Consider the following 20,927-nt stretch of genomic DNA (forward strand, 5'->3'; position numbering starts at 1 on the left):
TGAAGTCTAGAGAACTTGTTATACACCATCACAGATACCCCAGCAAAAAAAGGTTTTTCCTTCTCAGTTAGAAAAATGGGTGAAGCTTACACTTTTCCCCTCGGAGCTCACAGACCTGGTCTTCTGGCACAGAGCATCTGGCTATCAAAATGTAATTTTTTTTATACATTGACAGAAGCAGTAAGAAGAGACCCTTGCAGCTGCATTTACTCCAGCCTTTACACTCTAGAACATTAGCATCTTGCACATAAGTTCAACTTAAGCAAGTTAAGGAAAAATCTCGCTATTGCAGTTTTCATCTTGGCAGTGCCTAGAAGTAGGCTAAAAACAAAGCCTACTTTCTTTAGGAAACCAAATAAGTTCCATTTCATTTCGGATACACTTTCCTTCTTATCCCAGCAAGATGAAACTAAGGGGTAACAGGGTGGTGCAATGTTTTATTGAACTTTATTCACAGCATATATACAATGAAATTCATACTTTATAAATAACAATCTTTATCCATTATCCAATGCCAGGTCAAAAGCCTAAAGTCAAAACATTGCAAGAGACTGACAAAGCACAACATAGAAAATGATGCACAGATCAGACGATGTATTTGAAGCTGTAAGTGCTGTCACAGGACAGCTTCTTGCCTTTGCAACGGCCACAAAGTTCTTGGCGATGAGGTCTCTTGAGATCAATATGTCTTTTCGTCTGAGGGCAGGAACAACGAGTCTTTGAACAGGTCTTAAGAAAGAAGACATGAGTAGTAAATCAAAGGTGCTCACATATGTTAGACTGGCATTTAGTTTTCTTTAATCTCAGCAACACACTTGGGCTGATCCACTTAATTCTCATAAAAATCCTGCAGACTTAAGCTGTAAGACCCTTCTCATATAGCAGCACAGAACTCTACCCTGCCTGTAGCTATGCACAACACTGAATGGAAAGTCATTTGTGTAAGCCACCTGCAGGAGGAGCCAGTCCTATCCTATTACCCCTTTCCCAAGTAACATTTCCTGGTACTTTGATGAAAGGAAATTCTCTTCCAGATAAAGTCAATATCAATTTAAGCAACTGTAAGTTATTAGCATATAAAACAAACTCTGGTAATCTTACCAGGACACAAATCTAACTTACCGGGCACTGGATTGATTCCACTCGATAGGGATTGAAACCCTTTTGGCATTTGCGACAGAGCTGCTTGAAGTAGACCTGAAAGAAAGCAAGTTCCCAGTTACTATAAAGACCTACTCAGGGTGCCCCTAAATGGCGTCAAAACACCTGACTTGCCAGCTTCTGGTGCAACTCTTAGAAGTCTTAGGAGCAGGAAAGTAACTTGTTAGCTACCTTGTTGCTTCCAGAAATGCACCACACATAAGCGCTCTCCCATCTGGTCTTGCAGTCTTTACAGTGGAAATAGCCATACTTCTGCTCCAAAAACTGCAGAGAGAAAGTTCACCGAGTAGCTTCCAGCACCACAAAAACACCCAGCCCTGTTCCCTCTACACCACCTGTTTTCCCAGACAGAAGACTCCACTACTGCAAGGGAGCCAGCACTGCCTGGGTACTTCCAGCCCATGATACAGACCTGAGTGGGAAGCCAGCGTGGGGACCTCTGTGCCTTTTGCTGCTCAAGAACAGATTTCTCTCCCATCCACTTCCCAGTTTGCCCCCCCCCCCCCAACCCTCTTGCCCAGAGCAGGCAGCACCAAATTCCAGCACCACACACCTGGAAGGCAGCCCGCTGTCTGGGGACCGCAGTCTCCTCCTGCGGGGTCTCTGCTGTCTCCTCGCTCAACACAGCAGCCTCTGGCTGACCCTCCTGCTGCTCTCTGCTACCATCCTCCACCTTCTGCTTCTCAGGGATCTTTTCAGACGCCTCTTCCTCCTCTGGGCACCCAGCAGCCCCAGGCAGCATGAAGGGGCGACGGTCCAGCAGGGGCGAGTAGAGGGCAGGATGCCCCTGGGTGCACAGGGCAGCAGGGCCAAGGGAATGGCCAACAGGCAGTGTGCGAGGTCCCAGTGAGCACTGCACAGCAGCATCAGCCCGCAGGCTCACCTGCACGCCCACCTCCTTGGTATTGGCCCGGTGCAGCCGTGGCACAAGCCCTGGGCTCACCTGCGAGAGCAGGGCCTGGAGCTGGGCCCGTCGGTAGCCATCCAGGTAGTCAGATGGCAGCGGGGTGACCGGCCGCCCCGGGAAGGGGCTGACACCACTGCTCTTGCTCTGCTTCCAGCTGGGCTGCTTTGCCAATGGGTCACTGCTGCGGCTCGGTGTGAGGCTGCCCCTGAAGCCCTGGTACATGCTGAAGGGGGGATAAACAAAGCCCTCCATGATCATAACCACAGGAAAGTCAGTCTAGGTGGTTGCCCTGCCCTGCCTTTATCTTATCTGGACAGCTGATGATGATGGTTGCTAATTGATGGGGGAACTGGCCCCAGCTGTGGTGCTGCTGCAGGGAGGAAGGATTGGCTGCCAAGGGAGGGCTGTTCTTAGAGCTTAGAATCATAGAATCATAAAATCATAGAATCACTAAATCATAGGATAGTTTGAGTTGGAAGGGATCTTAAAGATCATCTAGTTCCAACCCCCCCTGCCATCGGCAGGGACACATCCCACTAGACTAAGCTGCCCAAGGCCCCATCCAACCTGTCCTTGAACACCTCCAGGGATGGGGCAGCCACAGCTTCCCTGGGCAACCTGTGCCAGTGCCTCACCACTCTCACCTTGAAGAAATTCCTCCTTACGTCTAGTCTAAATCTGCCCCTCTCCAGTTTACACTTGTTCCCCCTCGTCCTGTCGCTACAAGCCTTTGTAAACAGCCCCCCCCCCCCAGCTTTCCAGTAGGCCCCTTTCAGGTACTGGAAGGTCACTATAAGATCTCCTCTGAGCCTTCTCTTCTCCAGACTGAACAACCCCAACTCTCTCAGCCTGTCTCTCAGCTTCTTCCACATGCCTGAGTTGAAACCGGAGCCAGTGTGTTTCCAAGCATGCAGTGCAGGAAGCCCAGACATGCAGACAACAAAGCTTCTGTTCCAGCTATCGTGTACAGGATTTCCCTTCCTTGCCTTGTTCAGATGTTCGTGGAAGGTCGAGGCCTGCACGGAACCAGGCTACAGCTGCACAGCGTTGCACACAAGCCAACTTGCTCTGCTCCCAGAGGCCTTCCTTTGTAAGTTAGGAAGTAACTTAGCAGTTCGGAAATGCAGCCATAGGTCGAGAAGATCTGTTATTTGCAACAACAAACCCAGGGTTGAATACGGTCCCTGTTGTTTACATAGCTGTAAATTGGTGAAGATCTTGACAGAGATGTGTAAGCCCAGAGAAATCATCAGCACTCAAAAAGCATCACACCTCTGCAAGACTCTCCAAAGATGAACAGATGCCATTCAGCCATAGCTGGAAGAACTTTGGCTTTCACAGTGGAGGGAAGCCTGCTTGCTCACAACTCCCATTTACAGTCTTAAAAGAAGGGGGGTGGGGGGTGGGTGGGAACTTGACAGAGCTCGGATAAACAGAGTACTCCACAGACAATTCAGCGAAGAAAGCAGGCAATGACATCTCTGAGAGGAAGTCTTTCTCAGTATTAAAGGTCTGAGCATTCTCATTGCCGCATTGCCGCATTAGTCGTAGATTGTCTAGTGCTGCTTTTCTATCAACTGTATTGGTTTAGGAGAGATGGAGTTTGTACAACATTCTGGAGGAAAAACAGTTATACTGGGAAAAGTGGCTTAGTACCTGTATAAAGAAATAAATTTTAGCAATACAAGCACTTGCATATTAGACCAGCAGCCCTTCTCCATAATTACATCACTTCAGTTCAAGTCTAAGATAATATAGTTAAAATCATATAACTAAATCATCCAAAGCATGTATGTGAGTCCTTGGAGACTGCAGAATACCCAGATCCCTGGACCTGCTGTGATGTGATATAATTTCTTTGCCTGACTCCTCACCACCTCTACAAAAGCATTGCATTATAAAATTCTATGGGCCAACAAGATAAGGGCTAGAAAATTGCTGGTAGGTATGATGCTTTTAAACATTCACAGTGTATTTGAGAAAGATCTTTTCAAATGTCTGAAAACAATAAATAAGATGCAACATTTTTAAGGAACAAAAAGGCTGAGATTCAGGGAACACACATTTTCTTAGTTATAAGAAAGTTGGCTCAAATTTCCATGTAATGCTTAGGTTTTCAAAGTACAGAATCAAAGAATCATTTAGACTGGTGACCTTTAGATTATTGACAGTCTAAAGACTGAGTCCAACTGTAATCCCAGCACTGCCAAGTCCAATATTAAACCATGTCGCTAAGCACCACATCCACACAGCTTTTAAATCTATTCAGAGATAGTGATTCCACCAGTTCCCTGGCAGCCTCTTCCAGTACTTGAACACCCATTTGGTTTAGGAATTTTTCCTAATATCCAGTCTAAACCTGCCCTGGTGCAACTTGTATCAACTCAGAATGAAAACACGGAATCAAGATGACCAAGTTAAACTGCAGGGCTACGGTGTGGCTGCAAAAAGAGTGTTAAGGGTGCATCGAGAGGGGGATGGCTTCCTCTAAATGCTTTTAGAAGAAGTGGTTACTGCACCTCCCCAGGATGCTGCAGGATTAGAAGTTAAAGAAAGAAGTTCAATTGGAGGAGGAAGGACATGGAAAAATTATTGTGTGAAGAGACACTGCAGAAGGTGACAGGGGAGTAAGTAGGTGATGAACTGTGTAAAATGAGACCTGGTATGGAGTGGTAGGAAGAAACCCATTTGTAACACAAGAGCAGATGAACATCCAGCTAAGTGAATGATGGCTAATTCAAAACTGGTAATAGGAAGAATTTTCCACTCGAACTTATTTTATGGACTCATTGCTGAGGCTAATAACTTTTCAAAATGGGATTTGACATGTATATAGAGAATAATAGGATTCTCTAAAGTCAACAACTGTACTAATTTCACGTGTAAAGGAGTAGACAACCACGTAACTAAGGGCAATGTTAGGACTGCCACAGGCAACTACACTCCATCAAAGCACGGCTGCTCACTGGAGGACTCTCAGAGCCTTTTCCTGGGACACTGGGTCTCCCCTCAGTGTCCTTTTCTCCAGGCTGAACAACCCCGGCTCCCTCAGCTGCTCCTCAAAACCCTTATTCTCCAGACCTTTCCCCAGCTCCGTTCCCTTCTCCGGACACGCTTCAGCCCCTCAATGTCTTTCTTGAAACCCAGTAAGTGAACCCTGGGTGCGGTGCTTCGTTTCTCATGTATACAGAAACGGTGATTGCAGGCGGTGACTGTCGCCGCCTCACGACACGTCCTTTTTGTCCTGTGAGCAGTCGCCCACGCCACGAAATCGTCTGCACACGGCATCGCCCGGTACCTCCCCGGCCCCCCCCTCGCTGCGCCGGGCGGGGCGGGCGGAGGAGGCGCTCGCGGGGCTGCGGGCTGCGGGCGGTGCAGCTGCTCCGCGGGGCGGGCGCCGTTCCACCTCCTCCCTCCCCGTGACGAGCGTGAGCGGCGGAGCGCGCAGGCGCGGGGCGGGGCGGGGCGGGACGGAGCGGAGTGCATTGGCGCCAAGCACCGGTGGCGGGTCCAGCGGGAGGCGGCGCGGAGGTAATCGCCTTCCGGCTCTCGGCGTGCGGGACCGAGGCGGTTCCTCGTCTCTGCCCATCTCTTAACGCCCGTCGTTGCTGTGGTTTTGGGAGGGCGGCGTGTGTGGAGCGGCGTCGCGGTGCGGGAAGGCGATTTCCCAGGGGAAATCACGAATAAACGAGCAGGAGGGGTTCTGTGGCGGTGTGGCTGACATCAATCGATGTGATCGAAGTTGGGAGCTGGGGGTGCTGGGAGTGCTCAGCCTTGAGAAAGGGGCTGAGGGGAGAGCTCACGGCTCTGCAGCTGCCTGAGGAGGGTGTGGGGAGGGGGTGCTGGTCCCTTCTCCCGAGTGATGGGACGAGATGGAATGGCCTCAGACTGCACCGGAAGAAGGCTCAGATTGGGCATCAGGAAAAATATCTTAACAGAAGGGGTTCTCAGGCACTGGCCGGGGCTGCCCAGGGAGGTGGTTGTGTCCCCATCCCTGGAGGGGTATAAAAGATGGGAAGATGAAGTGCTTAGGGATACGTTTTAGTAGTGAACAGGTACAACTCAATGATCTCAAAGTTCTTTTCCAGCCTAGTGATTCTATAATTCAGATTCTTGGCACGCAACTTGTAATGCCTGTAATGTGTAACAGTATGAATTCTAATGTACAGTAGAATCATAGAATCACTAGATTGGAAAAGATCTCTTGCATCGTCAAGTCCAACCATTCCTGTCTGCCACTAAACCATGTTTAGTCATCTACCCGACTTTTAAAGACCTCCAGGGATGAGGACTCAACCACCTCCCTGGGCAGCCTCTGCCAGTGCCCAATGACCCTTTCTGTGAAAAATGTTTTCCTGATATCCAGTTGGAACCTCCCCTGGCACAGCTTGAGGCCATTTCCCCTTGACCTGTCTCCTGTCACTTGGGAGAAGAGGCCAGCATCCTCCTCTCTGCAACTTCCTTTCAGGTAGTTGTAGGGAGCAATAAGGTCTCCCCTCACCCTCCCTCAAGGCTGAATGTGGATTTTTTTGTTCATATTTACAATACCTTAAAAGTGTTCTGCCTGCTGTCAGGGCAGTCTGTGGTTTCAGTACAGAATGGGGGGTCATGTGATTGAGAGCAGCCCTGTGCTGAAGGACCTGGGAATGCTGGTTGTTGAGAAGCTTGATGTGACCCGGTAGTGTGTGATCACAGCCCAGAAGGCAACCATGTCCTGGGCTGCATCAAAAGAAGCGTGGCCAGCAGGTCGAGGGAGGCGATTCTGCCCCTCTATTCCTCTCTTGTGAGACTTCATCTGGAATACTGTGTCCAGTTCTGGAATCCTCAACGTAAGAAGGATATAGAGCTGTTGGAACAGATCCAGAGGAGGGCTACATAGCTGATCAGAGGGTTGGAATACCTCCCATATGAGGACAGGCTGGGAGAGTTGGGCTTGTTCAGCCTGGAGAAGAGAAGGCTCCAAGAAGATCTTATAGTGATGTTCCAGAACCTGAAAGGGCCTACAAGAAAGCTGTGGAGGGACTGTTTACAAAGGCTTACAGTGGTAGGACAAAGGGCAATGGGTATAAACCGGAGAGGAGCAGGTTTAGCCCTAGACGTAAGGAAGAATTTCTTCACGGTGAGAGTGGTGAGACACTGCCACAGGTTGCCCAGTGTTCAAGGAGGTGTTCAAGGCCAGGTTGGATGGGGCCTTGGGCAGCCTGGTCTAGTGGGAGGTGTCCCTACCAATGGCAGGGGGGTTGGAACTATATGATCTTTAATGACCCTTCCAACCCAAACTATTCTGTGATTCCTTCTTGATTTTTCTCCTATATTTGCTTGGTATTTTTATTACGTCTGGTATAATTTCTTGTGCTTCTCTTGTCTGTTGATTTCGTACCATGTTTGAACACACATGTCACTCTTCTGAAGCTGAAGAGGCTGGGTTAGCACATGCCTATGAAGAAGTGCAGGAAAGCATGGTTCAGACTCGCAGCCCCAGAGCATTAGAGTAGCACTGAATGGATGTTTTCTTATTTCTTCTCAGGTTTGTCAAGAACTGTTCCAGTAATGTTATGGAGAAGAAAATGGCATGCAAACCTGTGAAAAGACCGACTTTCTTTGAAATATTTAAGGCACATTGCAGTGAATCAGGTACAGCTTCTCTACAGTAAATAATTTTTTTTTTGATTGCTTTCTGGACGTTCCTATTTTATACATATCTGCTGTATGTTCCATAGAAGAGCATTAGGCTGCAGCTTCTTAGCTGCAAATCTGTATTTGCTAGTATCTACTTTTTTATCTGTTCCTTTAAATATTTACTTGTAGCTTTTTTTTTATATTGAGTGCTCAGTTACTTTTCTGTACTTGGTTTTTAGCTGTGGCCTTCTTATGTACCCACATGAAGACCAGATTCAGTCTTTTGCCAAATGCACTTGTAGGTGTATGATGCATTAATATTAAAAGGAACCTGTTTAACTTGCCAGTCTGTGTAAGATAAGAGATAAACTAAAAGCCAGTATACTTTTGATTTAAAACAAAGTGGCTATTTATCTGCTCTTTGATTAGTTTTGTTAATGGTCTGAGAATTTGGGCAGGCATTCTTTTATATGTTGTGGGTATTAGAACTCAAAGCTCTCTAGAAACAAAGTAAACACAAGTAGGACAATAGAAGGAGCAATGCGTTATGCTGCATTTAAATGCCTGGTGTGTTTTCAAATCCTGCATGGAGCATTTGTTTTGTATTAATTTAGAACTAATTGTGCACTTCTCTTACTTGTATCATATATAGAATGAACATTTCTATATTGTATGCTAGTTTTATAATGTGTGAACTCATACTTGTTGTCATGTGTTATTTGCATGCTATTTGGTAGATTTCTTACTTTTCCCTTTTATTTTAAATGTGGTTTTCTGTATGTTTTTCTTCATAGACTTAGGGCCTATCAGTCTCAACTGGTTTGAAGAACTCAGCGCAGAAGCACCCTCACATGAACCTAAATTCTTAGGAGAACTTGATGGTACCATTGACTGGCCTGATCAAACATTTAAAACTCCGAGGGCAAAACCCTCCGCATACACTCAGCTGGCATCAACTCCACGGATTTTTAAAGAAGAAAATATGATATTGCCACTTTATTCTTCTCCTGGAAAAGAATCAGATCAGAAAAAAAAAGCAAGTGAGTATTATGGTTATTAACCTAATAGATAACGCTGCTGCAGAAAGTGTATGGGTAAAAAGGTATCGTAGTAGATTTCTGAAGATCACCTATAAAAATGCTGAGTTAATCTTAATGAATTCAGCTTCCCAATAAGCTGGTGTAATGTATGTACAGAGTTCCCTGTAGAAAATGTATTGGCCTAGTTCTCATACTCTAAATACTGTTAATATAAGGAGCATATGAGCATATTTGTGTAACCTGGTGACTGAGAATCACAGTGAATTTCTTTAGCAGTCTGATTTCTGTGTTGTCCAAGTTCTCTGGAAATATTCTCAAGAGAGAGAATTATGTTTACCATGCTGAGTGTGAGGCGATCTGTAGGGCACTCCTTAGCTGTTCTTAGAAACATTTCGAAGCACTAAGCCTTTTGACTTTGTCAGACTATAAGTCATGGAAAGAAGTTACACTTTTACCACTTGGAAACAAAAGAGTTCTACTATTTTTATGAGGTACTTCTCACCACATTATTTCCAAATCCCAAGTAAATTATGAAAGTACATGTCACTCTGCTCCATTCCGATGTATCTGCTAGCCATAATACCCAGCCTCCTTGGGCGGAAAAAAGAACCTTTTTTATGGAGAATGTATACTCAGTTGTATATAAGAATCTTTTCAGTGGAAGAATGCCTTACCCTGTTCCTTTGTGCATCTACTGTATCTGGGCCCTCCTAACAGTAAGAGAAGGTCTTCCAAACAGGTTACAGGTGAACATGAAATTCCTTGGATCCTAAAGCAAAGTCATTAAGGTGTAGAACTGTGTTACTCTTCAAATATACTTTATAACATTGCTTCCATAGAGTTGCTATCCTGTTCCTTTCTCTTAAATTAATTGCTGAACTTCTGCTCAACTTATTCTTCAGCTGAGAACATGTTTGTTCTAAATTTAGCTATTTGGACTTTGGCAGTGGTAAATCCCTGGTGAAATGCTGGTAACGTTTCATAAGTTAGAAATGAAGGAACCTTATGATTATTATGTTTCCAAATGGTTACTTTTGCTCTGTGCTTATGCTTGCAGACATTTGTATACACTGCCTAAGGAAGGGACAAAGACTGTTCCCAAAGTTTCTGTCCTTACCTGGCTGGCCCGAGATCTTTTTATCCTGGTTTTGTTAGTTAGCGCCAACTTGTGTACGTAGTTGTACTTCTTGTGAATACATAAGGATGGACGGAAGCTGGTAGATTTCACCTTGATATGTGTGGTACTGGAATGCACTGTGCCATGCGTGTGGACTCAGGAACTCTGAAGCAGAGAAGAATGCAGAAACCTAGGTGTAATTTCTGATATGGAAGTTGTGTGGAAATCCCTGAGTAGAAATTCTTTTCAATAGTTCCTTGTTCATGTGAGGGGCTCACTGATCAATGGATTCTGCTGCTTTAGTGGGCACGCCCTTTCTCTTTTGCCTGGAGATGCATAGCATAGAAATAGCTACTGCTACCAGTGGCACTGCCTCCACTAACAGTTCCAGAAATAATTTTTGCTGTATTCTGTTTATTCAAATCAAGAAGTGCATGTCGTAAGTAAATTTTGAGAGAAAGCTGGTATAAATGCATATTTGCATGTATTGAGATTTTCTTACAAGTAACTTCTGCAATGACAAGAAAATACAGTGTATCAAAACTGGAATGGACTATATGACTTGAATAATATCAGGGAAATATACTGAAACACGTATCTATCAAATAAATGAAATGACATAATGACCATTTTTGGCTGTGCAGTTGAAATATGTTTAGTGTTATTTGGGTGTAGAATTTGAATGTGTTCAAAACACTAGAAGAAAGGTAGTGTTTTGATTTTTTTTTTTTAACTAAAAATCAGACATTACATAATTTTTTTATAGGTTATCTTTAAACTTCAAAGTCGAAACTGTTACTTGCGGTTCTGCAAGGTCTTGTTGATGCATGTCATGTGTTGTAGGCAGAGAGAATTCGATGAGCCCAAGTATCACAAGAAGAAAAATAAATCAAGGAAATGAAATACTTGCTTCTCCTCCTGGTACCTACCACAACTGCCTTGCTGCTAGGTATGCTAAATATATCAACATAAATATAAAATAAACTGGATTTTAAGCAAAAAGAAATACTAAAACAACTGTATTTGACTTCTTCAGAGCAGTCAGTAATCTTGTGTGTCTTGTATTTTTGTGATACTTGTAAGCTCCTAAGTGAATTGAAAATAAAACGCTAGCTAATTTTGAGAACATCCTTGCTTTTGGGTATTCTTCCTTTCTATTTTTCTACTCCTTCACAGCTGGCATATAGTGTTTGTTGATAATATTTCGGCTTCCCAAATCCTCAACATCCAGTGCAAGAAAGAGCAGTAGTGATGTGTCATGTGCTTCTCAAGTAGTAGTTCGTAAAACTATTTGTAATATTTACTGATTTATTGTTTTAGTAGTAGCCTTAATCTCTACATTTAAATGTTTATATTTCAGATAAATCTGCTCAAAGTACGATGATTATGATAACACAGTTAAACTAATTATCTAATTAAAACCAATTAAGTAAGCCTGTTTCCATAGTTTTATGCAGTGTGTTAAAAAATGCATGGCTATGTTGAAGTCTGGTATACTCTTAGTCAGACAAATCATTCTTGAAAATTAAAATATTTCACAGAAGAAGCATTTTACATTTTGAAAGAAATTTACGGTAAGGTTTAAAATACTGACTGATGGTTAGGAGAAAACTGTTTCTTGTTTAGGCAGGGGAAATAGCCATAATTGCAAAGAAAGAAAATAATGGAGATGGTAATATATGTAATGTCTGACGTATTTACTTATTTTCAGAATTTGAGAATGGAAATTCATATTTTTTACTTTGGTTTTGTTTTGCAGTCCAGCTATTTTAAGGAATACTTGCAAAACACCCCAGAGAAGTAATATTCTTGGTTTGTATTTTCTTTTTTTTTTTTGTTTTAGAAAATGTCAGATATCTGTAGATAGAAATCTTTGTCTTAAGTATTACTTAATGTCCTTATTACTTAATGTTTTTTAGGACCATATGGAAGCTTGTTTCGCACACCAAAACTTTTGGAGGTAAATATTTTATTCCTGCATTTTATTTTCTTTTTCCCGAGTAGTACATTTAGAATTCTGTATAGAAATAATAATTAATGAATATATTTCTAGGCTGGAACTCCAAAACGTATTTCTGAAAGTCTGGGAGCAGAAGTGGATCCAGATATGTCCTGGTCAAGTTCTTTAGCCACACCTCCTACACTTGGCGCCACAGTGATAATAGGTATTTCTGAAAATGGACATTTGCTAAGGGTTAAAAACTTGTGGTTTTGACACTAGAAGTTCACAATGTGGACTGATATATGTATTTTTTAATTAAAAAGGACAGAATTCTTACAGTAATGCTTAGTGGGTGACCTTAAATAGTGTAGCCCTAAATGGAAGAAATTAAATTAAATTTATCATTGCTTTTCAAAAGTTTTAAAGTTTTCTTCCGTTGTATAAGGGAGTAGGGAATATAAATCTAGAAATAACATAATAAAGCATAGAAAGAAGATTAGATGATGATTCCTTTGCACTATCACAGAACTAGATGCTGTCAGGTTAAGTAATGTGGATGTGTTTATAAGGTCTAAGGAGACAGCTTGTTGAGTAAACTTTCCAGCAGCAGTGCAGGCTTCAGCATTTTTACCCCCCCCCCCCATTTTGCCTACCATCATATTAATGCAGAGAGGCAGACTGGGATGCCAATCCAATTGAAGACCATATTGGACAGGACAATTCTTGGACCTCATTTACTGTGCAGCTGCACAAACAGCAGTGCTTGCATAACTGAAGATGAGTGGGTGATGACTGTTTAAGTGGCACTAACAGTGGCGCTAAACATAAAGCCTTGACGTAAGGTGTTTCCATATGTGGGATTTCTTTAGCATATGTAAGCAAAATGAAATTTAACTTAATGATTTATTGATGCAAACTTTTGAGAAAAATGGAGAAACCTGGATATCTGTTTGTCTCCTGACATTGCTCTTTTAAATGTTGTTTAACTATCACTGTGTAAAGCATATAGAGCACATCATGAGTGCATGCAAGGATTGGGAATCTCCTCATGCGAGAATTGGTCACGGCACTGAGCCTGTCAGAGTTCAAGAGCATCTGGATGATGCTCTTAGTCGTGTGGTTTAGTTTTAGGTAGTCTGGCAAGGAGCAGGGGGTTGGACTCGATAACCCTTCTGGATCTCTTCCAACTTGAGAGATTCTGCAATTCCTCTGTTGGCAGGGAGGGGATGGAATGGTTCACAAGGCTACTAAGTTGTGCCATTTTGGATATTCATTGTTTCAGAACAATGTGACCGGAAAAGAAGGGCTAGGGAAAGTAACCATAGTTTAATGATGCTCTTCTGGGAGATGAGTTGTGGTTTGAGCTCTTCTTTTCATTCTCCCACTTCCTGTATGAGCTGAGTATTTTATAGTAGCGATGCCCACTCCCTGCCATCTGGTACCTATAAGTACAGCAAGGAAAGAGTGAGTCATATGGCTGCTGCTGTGTCTGTGAAATGTGCCGTTTGAATATACTGCTCTTTAGGCTTCTTAAAAACAGGGTTCACTTTCTCCTTTTGTAACGTATGGGAAAAGATAGTACTATTCTTGTGGGAGGAAATGGAAAAAAAAGCAAATTCCTGACACAGGCTGGAAGATCTCATTCAGATCCTTTGGCAGTAAAAATTAGAGGGCAGGGCCACAAATAACTGCTGGGAAGGGAATTGACAGTGATGATGGGCTCAGGGCGATTAGCAGCCTACCTACCATAATATAGCAACCACAACCTATCATTTAGCTTGGTTTATGCTGTTATGAAACTGCTTTTGTACAGTGTCCCTCAGCCTCACCTGAAGGACTTCTTAGTTAGAACTCTTATTTAGTTTTTAGTAGTTTTTTGTTTAGAAATTTCAGTTGCAGTTATAATGATCCAAAGAAAACCCTCCCAAAACAGAACTGTACTTGAACGCACTCAGCAAATTGCTTAGGAGCAAATGAATTCATTTGTCTGTCTTTCTTCTAAAGCTGGAGAAAATGATTCTATTTCTGGAGCAAAGCTACAAGATGAAAGAGCTGAGATAGTAAGTAGTTTTAAGAGCTATGCTGTTCTTTAATTTCAGTTAAGCTATTTAGTTACACGTTTACATTGCTTGAGCCAAGAATAAAAATTTCTGTCATTTTCATTCTAGGCCCTCCTATCTGGCTAGTTTTAAAAGTTATTGCTCACAAAACTAAACTCGCAAAACCTGCCTGTAGACTGTATTTTCACAAATAACCCCCTTGACAGAATATTTTTGCTGTGTTTTTTGGGAAAAAAAAACAAGCCAAACCAAACCGAAAATCACTTGGATTCAGTGTCAGTGAGAGTCTTCAAACCTAGGAATTATAAAATGCTCCTGGTCTGAATGTTTGTTTTTCTTCCTCTTCTGTCAAAGTGTTGAGAGTTATTGTTTGGCTTATGTTGTACAATAACTTCTTGTGCTCAACCACTGTACCAAGAGTTGAAATTGAGTCTTAATTTCAGTTGTTTGATATTGTTAGGAAAGGGAGAGTTCCTACAAAGTCGTTATTTTCCACTGTGTATATGAAAGCTTAATGATTATTCAGACTGAAAACTGAGGATGGCACTAATAGGGTTCAATTACAAATTTACGGTTGATTCTTAACTATCTGAAACTTGGTTAACAAACCATTGCAAGTTAAAATAAGCAAAAGTCTTTCTTCTTCCTTATACCTCCTTTGTTCCTTTTTGAGAGCCTTGCTTCTAGTGAACTGCTGAGCCCATTTGATGCCCTTAAGTTGATTATAGAAAGGAACCTGTTTGGCATTGAAGCGTTGAAAAAGGGTATTATCTGCTTATTTGTTTTCAAGTGTACCTGTGAAAATGTTACCTTTTCAAGAGATGCAGGATTATTCAGATATTGCAGTAAATGTTTAGAGTTGCTTGCTTTGCTGTTGAAGTGACACTTCTGATATGTCGTGTTCATAACAGCTTATGTCTTTCGTTTACAGGTTTTGCACAACTTTTACTCCAGCCATGATAAATGTCCCGGGAGAAGTGATACAAGCATGCTGTCCTTACCAGAGATAGAGAAGCTAAACGCTGAAGACGACATAAAAGATTTTGGTATGCATTGATGCTTTTCTACTGAGTATACAAGTGAAGCAAGGCTGAGAGTAAAGTTACCCTGAGCTGATCTTGTGGTTTATTTCTTCTGCCAACTGGGTACTCCCAATTCCTGGATCGCTTCAACTTTGTAAAATTAATTTGGCCTTAAAAAATGGAATCAGTTTCTGTTGAGTCAGTGAATTAAATCAGGATACCACTGGATGGCAACCAGATGGGTACTCATTTAAGTGAAAGTGTGAGACTGCATGGTAGTGCTGAGAGAGAAAAATGGTACAGGCTCAAGGGGGAGCAAGACTACTGCTTCTGGCTACTTAATAGGTTTAGCTTTATTGTAAACTTTCACCCCAGTTCTCACTTTTATGTGGTGAGCTTGTTTTTCAGTCTCTGTGTATCCTTTCTTCATTTATTTCACCTGTTAGCAGTTCAAAACATGACAAATCCTTTCAGAAAATGAAATCCATTTATGGAATGAGTGCAGAAAATATTCAGCCAAGGGGGAAAAATGTTTTGATTTTGTTTTCAGACCACGGTAGTGAACAAGTGAAAATATATGTTTCAGTGTGAGCTTTTTGATTTTTATTGAGAAACAATGACAGAATGGAAGAACATTAACAGAAATTTCTTCAGCATGTGTCAATATAAAAGGGTGCTGGAGGGATTAACACAAGCAAGATAGGGCAATATATCCTTAGGGCTGTGTGTCTCTTTACCCAAATTGAATGGACTGAAAATATTGTTCAGTGGTACGTGTAACAATTGTGAAAAAATCGGTTTAGAATTTGGTGAGCAGGGCTGAGACTGCTGGAGTAAGGTAGCATTGTTACTTGCAGAGTGATATATATACTGCTACTTATACACTGTAGGCTCAAATGTGTTCAGATAAGTGTAGTTGATAGTAAACATATTCAGGTAACCAGTAATCAGTAAAATAGTTCTAGAAATTAAGGATGACTTCATGTCTTGGTCTGTGTTCCAAAAAAGCTTATTACATCCCATATTGCAGCAGCGGAAGCTGATCAAAATACTGCCTGGGTAAAAATCATAGAATCATAGAATAGTTAGGGTTGGAAGGGACCTTAAAGATCATTTAGTTCCACCTCCCCTGCCATGGGCAGGGACATGGGCATGGTCCTACCCCCACAAGCCTTTATGAATAGCCCCTCTCCAGCTTTCCTGTAGGCCCCCTTCAGGTACTGGAAGGTCACTATAAGATCTCCTCGGAGCCTTCTCTTCTCCAGGCTCAACAAGCCCAACTCTCTCAGTCTGTCCTTGTAGGGAAGGTGCTCCAGCCCTCGGATCATCTTTGTAGCCCTCCTATGGATGTGTTCCAACAGCTCCATATCCTTCTTACCTTGAGGATTCCAGAACTGGACTTCCAGATGAGGTCTCACAAGAGAGGAATAGAGGGGCAGAATCACTTCCCTCAACCTGCTGGCCACACTTCTTTTGATGCAGCCCAGGATATGGTTGGTCTTCAGGGCTGCAAGCGCACATTGCTGGCTCATGTTCAGCTTCTCATCAACCAGGACCTCCAAGTCCTTCTCTGCAGGGCTACTCTCAAGCACATCAAGAGAAAGAAACCCATTTCTTTTTAAGTACAAAAGAAAGAGATGTCACTAACATCTCAGGTCCAGAGGAGGGCTACGAGGATCATCAGAGGGCTGAAGCACCTCCTATACGAGAACAGGCTGAGAGAGTTGGGCTTGTTCAGCCTGGAGAAGAGAAAGCTCTGAGGAGATCTTATGGTGACCTTCCAGTACCTGAAAGGGGCTACAAGAAAGCTGAGGAGAGACTATTGACAAAGGCTTGTAGTGATAGGACTAGGGGCAATGGGTATAAACTGGAGAGGGGCAGATTTAGGCTTGACATGAGGAGTTTCTTCACGATGAGAGTGGTGAGGCAATGGTACAGGTTGCCCAGGGAAGTTGTGGCTGCCCCATCCCTGGAGGTGTTCAAGGCCAGGTTGGATGGGGCCTTGGGCAGCCTGGTCTAGTGGGATGTGTCCCTGCCCAGGGCAGGGCGGTTGGAACTAAATGATCTTTAATGTCCCTTCCAACCCAAACTGTTCTATGATTCTGTGATTCTGTGATCTTTCTCCGTCTTCCCTTTTTGGTGATAGTTAACTTGGTATTTGAAGATGCATTGTGAACAAAAGGTAGCTCAAACCTCAATGTTTGTAGCTTTCAAATGTTAGTTTTCTCTGGAATAGCATTCTGTCATCAGGAAAGGCAATCTGTTTTACTAGGTATCTGGTTAGTTTCAGTCAAAGAAGATAAGGGTCATCACAGTATTGCTTTGAATACCTATGTGATAGTAAGGATACAAGATGATTATTTATATTATACAAGTTATGGCCGTAGCGAGACTGAATATATGCACTCAGTCCAAAGTACAAGAACTACCAAATATTTCAAAGATTTTTTTGGTGGGTTTTTAAAAATTTTTAGTTGTAATAATTTGAGGAAGAGGAAAAATTAAAAAAAAAATATTTTTAGTGTAACCATGGACTGCAAGGTGTGTACTGTCATGTATTTTCACTTTAGAATTTCACAAAAGGAGCTAAATTTGCACATAGTCATTAAGCATATTCCTTCATAACCCAGTCATTAATTCCTAAGGTTCACATCCCTAGTTTAAGCAAGTCTATGGCTAGTCATTGTAACACAAAGCTTCAGGCGTCTCACCATTGTAGCAGTATTTACAGCTTTGCTCTAGCTATAGAACCATGGATTCGAAGTTAAGATTCATCAGGTATGTATATATATAATAATCAGCATATTGACTGGGAAGCTATTTAAATTGCCAAAACTAATGGGAAGCGTGGAATTCTGTAACATTTTGGGTATTTTATCCTGGCCTATGCCCAAAACTTAATATTTAAGCTCTTTAATTCAAAAACTAAAATGACGTAATTCATTCCCTGTATAATTCTGATCATAGTACGTGGCTCATCTCCAACTTCAGTATCTATAACCATTCATGAAGTAGGAGAAAAGGGTTCAAAACCCTCTGCTAATAAAGGTGCCAACCTGAAATGTGGAAATTGTAAGCAGTTCTAACAATCAGTCAATATATGATTCCAGAGAAGAAACATTTAATGTTTAAACCTCTTTTTTTTCTGCAGTATTGTATTATTTACCCAGAAGGAGAGACTCTGAGAAAACAAATTAGGTCGTTATTGCAAAGCTAGGGCACTTACTGGGAAAACAGGAGAATTCTGTTGTTGAATCCTTGGGTTTGGGCTTTCCCTGACCTTCTGATGGTTGTATACATCAAGATGAACTTCCCTGATTTTTTTATTGGACATCAAGTTATTCGGTTTACAACCAATAACTTTACAATCTTTCAGATACTCCTGTTTCTCTTTGTCTGTTAAGGGTACTGACTCCTGGTTAAGTAAAAAGAAATACGACTGTGTCTTTTTAGAAAGTTCTGTTGACAGATGATTATAAGATGAAAGGACGTGAGCACTGAAGTTACTCTGGTGGAACTTACTTTCATAAGAAAAGAGGACCTGTAGACTCAGTCTGTAGTGTTACAGTTTCTTCTTTTTTGAGATCTTGTTTAGAGATACACTCTGCCACTCAGGAAAAAAATAGAAAGTAAATAGAATGTAAAGAGTAATAGAAAGTAAAGAGAATGAGCGACTGTTTAAAAGATGTGATCAGAGAGGGGATTTTATGTCTGCAGTGTGGTCATGAATCCCTAATGAATGTATTACAAATAGTTGGACGTGGATGACCAAGTATTAGGAAATGATCCATGGACTTCCAAATGGAAAAATCCTTTGTACACTAGGTTATTTAAAAGTTCTAATAGGGCAAATAGTTCTGAATTAAAGAAATCGTACCTAGAAAAGCTTATGGAAAAAGTTAAGCTATTGGTTATGCACCCAAGGAAAACAGAGGGCAAGGATGCTTTCTAGATACTTGGTTACAATTTCCTTGATGTGAAAAAACATTAAAAACTACCCCGAAATAAAACCTGTCTTTATTTTTGAATGTGAAATATTTTGATAGGTAACCCTAGTTTCATGCATTTGAGCAGGTAATATTTTTATTTGTTATGTATAAGCTTTTAAGGCTGTCTACAGAGTAGAATTTGTTATTTTGTTCCTCACTGCGTGTTATTTCTCTATATGAACAAAAAATTCTTAGTATTTTTCTAGTATTTATGCCTGTCACGTGAAACTTGTTAAAAGCTTCCTAATAAATCAAAAAAACGAGAATCTTCTCTAAGTCCTTCTAGCCACTATACTATTCTATATCAAAGCAAATAGTTTGCTAGAATCCTCCTTAAATGAGTTTCCCTGGCTGCCAGGCATAGACAAAAATAGGCAGCTTCTTAAGGTATTTGGCGCCTACCATCTCATATAAATTTTGGAGGAAAGAAATCTAGACATTTATCTTGTAAAATTACCTACTGTAGAAACAAAGCAAAATTCTTTTGAGACAGCTGGATTCCGTCTGGAAAACCTGCTTAACCACCTGAGTCCTCAGGAGGTGAGAGCATCTGCATGTATGGCCTTTGCCTCCTGTTTCCTCTAACAGATGCTGTTGAAGAGCAGCCTACTTTAAAGACAGGTAGATTTATTTTTCCAAACTCACTCCTGAGTAAAGGTAATAGCCATAAAATTGAAAGCTGTATTTACCTATAAAAACACAATGCTGTTCCTAAGTTGTTTCTTAAAACTTGATTTTTCACTTCTTTTCCTCTCTCCATCTTCTCTTATCTGTTTAGAGTCAGAGATGTTAGATGGTTTCTTTGATGGGATGAATAGCTTTGAGGACACATTCAGCATGCCTGCTAAGTCCGATGGAACACTTCTGCTGGTGCCACATCCTGTGGAGGCAGTAGAGAAATGTGAAGTAAACTCAGAAAAAGCAGAGGGGAAGAAGGATGATCCTTCTGGGCAGCCTATTGGAAGGAAGACTGGCATTTCACAGGAAGCGGAAACAACTAGCTGGACTGAAAAAAACCACTGTATTGAAATGAAGGATTCTTTACTCCAAAACACAGATGAAGGTACAGGGGATGGTAAAGATGGATGTTTCGTAGGGCACAAAAAAGAATTGGAGTCACTTAGGATCGCAGGAGATGTGCAAGATTATAGAACAGACAGGTCCTCTGAGAATGAGAAGCCTTTGAAAGAAGACGTGCCGTCTTCATCAGGCCAGTGGTCTCAACTGAACTTATCCAGTCTTGATGTAACTCGCTTAGAAGTGTCTATATGTAGCTCTCCACCCTCTGACTTAAGTAGAGAGAAAAATTTAGAAGAGAAGTCAGTTCTAAAGATCAAAGATGATGCTGTGGAAACATCTTTACTGAATAGTTCAGATTTGGCAAAAGCACAAAAACTGTTGAATGTCAGTTGGTCAGAAAAGTGCTGTGAAGTGAAAAATCCCCAAAACAACCCAGCATCGGAAAAAACTCCTTTGAAATCTGTCTCTCTGAGTTTTCAAGATCCAAAGTTCATAAAAGGATGTGCAGCTGAGGTTCCTGAAATGAGCTTCTTAAACTGTAATTCTTTTTTGATTGAAAGTACAAATGTCACGGAATATTCTGTAGTTTACAATGGCAGCTTTTCCAAGCATATAAAAGCGACTTCTAAATCCGTCGTAACTGATGTTCTGTCTCACACGCTTGTATGTAATGCTACATCTCCAGATAATTGTAATGACCTACATTTAACAAATAGTGCAAATACTCTTACAAAGCCTGGCTTTAAAAGCCTGAATATGTTATCCAGCTTGAGAAAGAGATCCAAGAGATTTATTTATACAATAAATAATACTTTATTGTATCAAGAAGAAAAAATACAGAAAGAAGTAACCTCTCAGTTTCCTGTTCATCCTGTTTTATCGCATTCAGAATCTGATTTGTGTGAATTTAAAGATTGTCACGTGGCCAGTGTTGATGAGCAAGGTATATTAAGCTTTTCATCACTTGTGGCAGATCCTGTATTTATTTTTTAAGAACCTTTACTTTTAATGTTTCAAATAAAACCATATAAAATCTTGTATTTGTGATAA

At 41.6% G+C, this 20,927-nt stretch overlaps 2 protein-coding genes across 3 annotated transcripts in view; one reads left to right on the forward strand and one right to left on the reverse strand.

Moving 5' to 3' along the window:
• Nucleotides 1–545: 545 nt before the first annotated feature.
• On the reverse strand, nt 546–2,777 carry ZAR1L (zygote arrest 1 like). Its single transcript, XM_009566478.2, has 4 exons — nt 1,715–2,777; nt 1,333–1,425; nt 1,123–1,197; nt 546–729 (listed from the first exon to the last, which is right to left on the reverse strand). Exons 1-4 carry the CDS (start codon nt 2,324–2,326, stop codon nt 586–588), a joined length of 924 nt encoding a protein of 307 aa, XP_009564773.2. The 5' UTR covers nt 2,327–2,777; the 3' UTR covers nt 546–585.
• A 2,763-nt stretch (nt 2,778–5,540) lies between these two features.
• The window catches only part of BRCA2 (BRCA2 DNA repair associated), a 42,691-nt gene continuing 27,304 nt past the window's right edge, over nt 5,541–20,927 (forward strand). Inside the window, exons 1-10 of one of the 2 annotated variants that reach the window (XM_054088231.1) lie at nt 5,541–5,599; nt 7,596–7,702; nt 8,482–8,727; nt 10,688–10,793; nt 11,604–11,656; nt 11,764–11,804; nt 11,898–12,009; nt 13,791–13,846; nt 14,778–14,892; nt 19,636–20,820. In XM_054088231.1, the coding sequence (XP_053944206.1) occupies nt 7,624–7,702; nt 8,482–8,727; nt 10,688–10,793; nt 11,604–11,656; nt 11,764–11,804; nt 11,898–12,009; nt 13,791–13,846; nt 14,778–14,892; nt 19,636–20,820 (1,993 nt within the window). In that variant the 5' untranslated portion in view covers nt 5,541–5,599; nt 7,596–7,623. The remainder of the gene's footprint in view (nt 5,600–7,595; nt 7,703–8,481; nt 8,728–10,687; nt 10,794–11,603; nt 11,657–11,763; nt 11,805–11,897; nt 12,010–13,790; nt 13,847–14,777; nt 14,893–19,635; nt 20,821–20,927) is intronic. The other variant, XM_054088238.1, reaches the window with a different exon arrangement.

The sequence above is a fragment of the Cuculus canorus genome, chromosome 1 (assembly GCF_017976375.1).
Source record: "Cuculus canorus isolate bCucCan1 chromosome 1, bCucCan1.pri, whole genome shotgun sequence".
In the NCBI taxonomy this organism is placed as follows: domain Eukaryota; kingdom Metazoa; phylum Chordata; class Aves; order Cuculiformes; family Cuculidae; genus Cuculus; species Cuculus canorus.

What these genes read in the sequence shown, in the direction of transcription:
- ZAR1L (XM_009566478.2), bottom strand. Translation starts at nt 2,326, where the DNA reads ATGATCATGGAGGGCTTTGTTTATCCCCCCTTCAGCATGTACCAGGGC. An exon ending in GACAGCGGGCTGCCTTCCAG is followed by an intron (nt 1,426 to 1,714) that starts GTGTGTGGTGCT and finishes TTCTCTCTGCAG; the next exon opens with TTTTTGGAGCAGAAGTATGG. An exon ending in TGGAATCAATCCAGTGCCCG is followed by an intron (nt 730 to 1,122) that starts GTAAGTTAGATT and finishes TTCTTTCTTAAG; the next exon opens with ACCTGTTCAAAGACTCGTTG.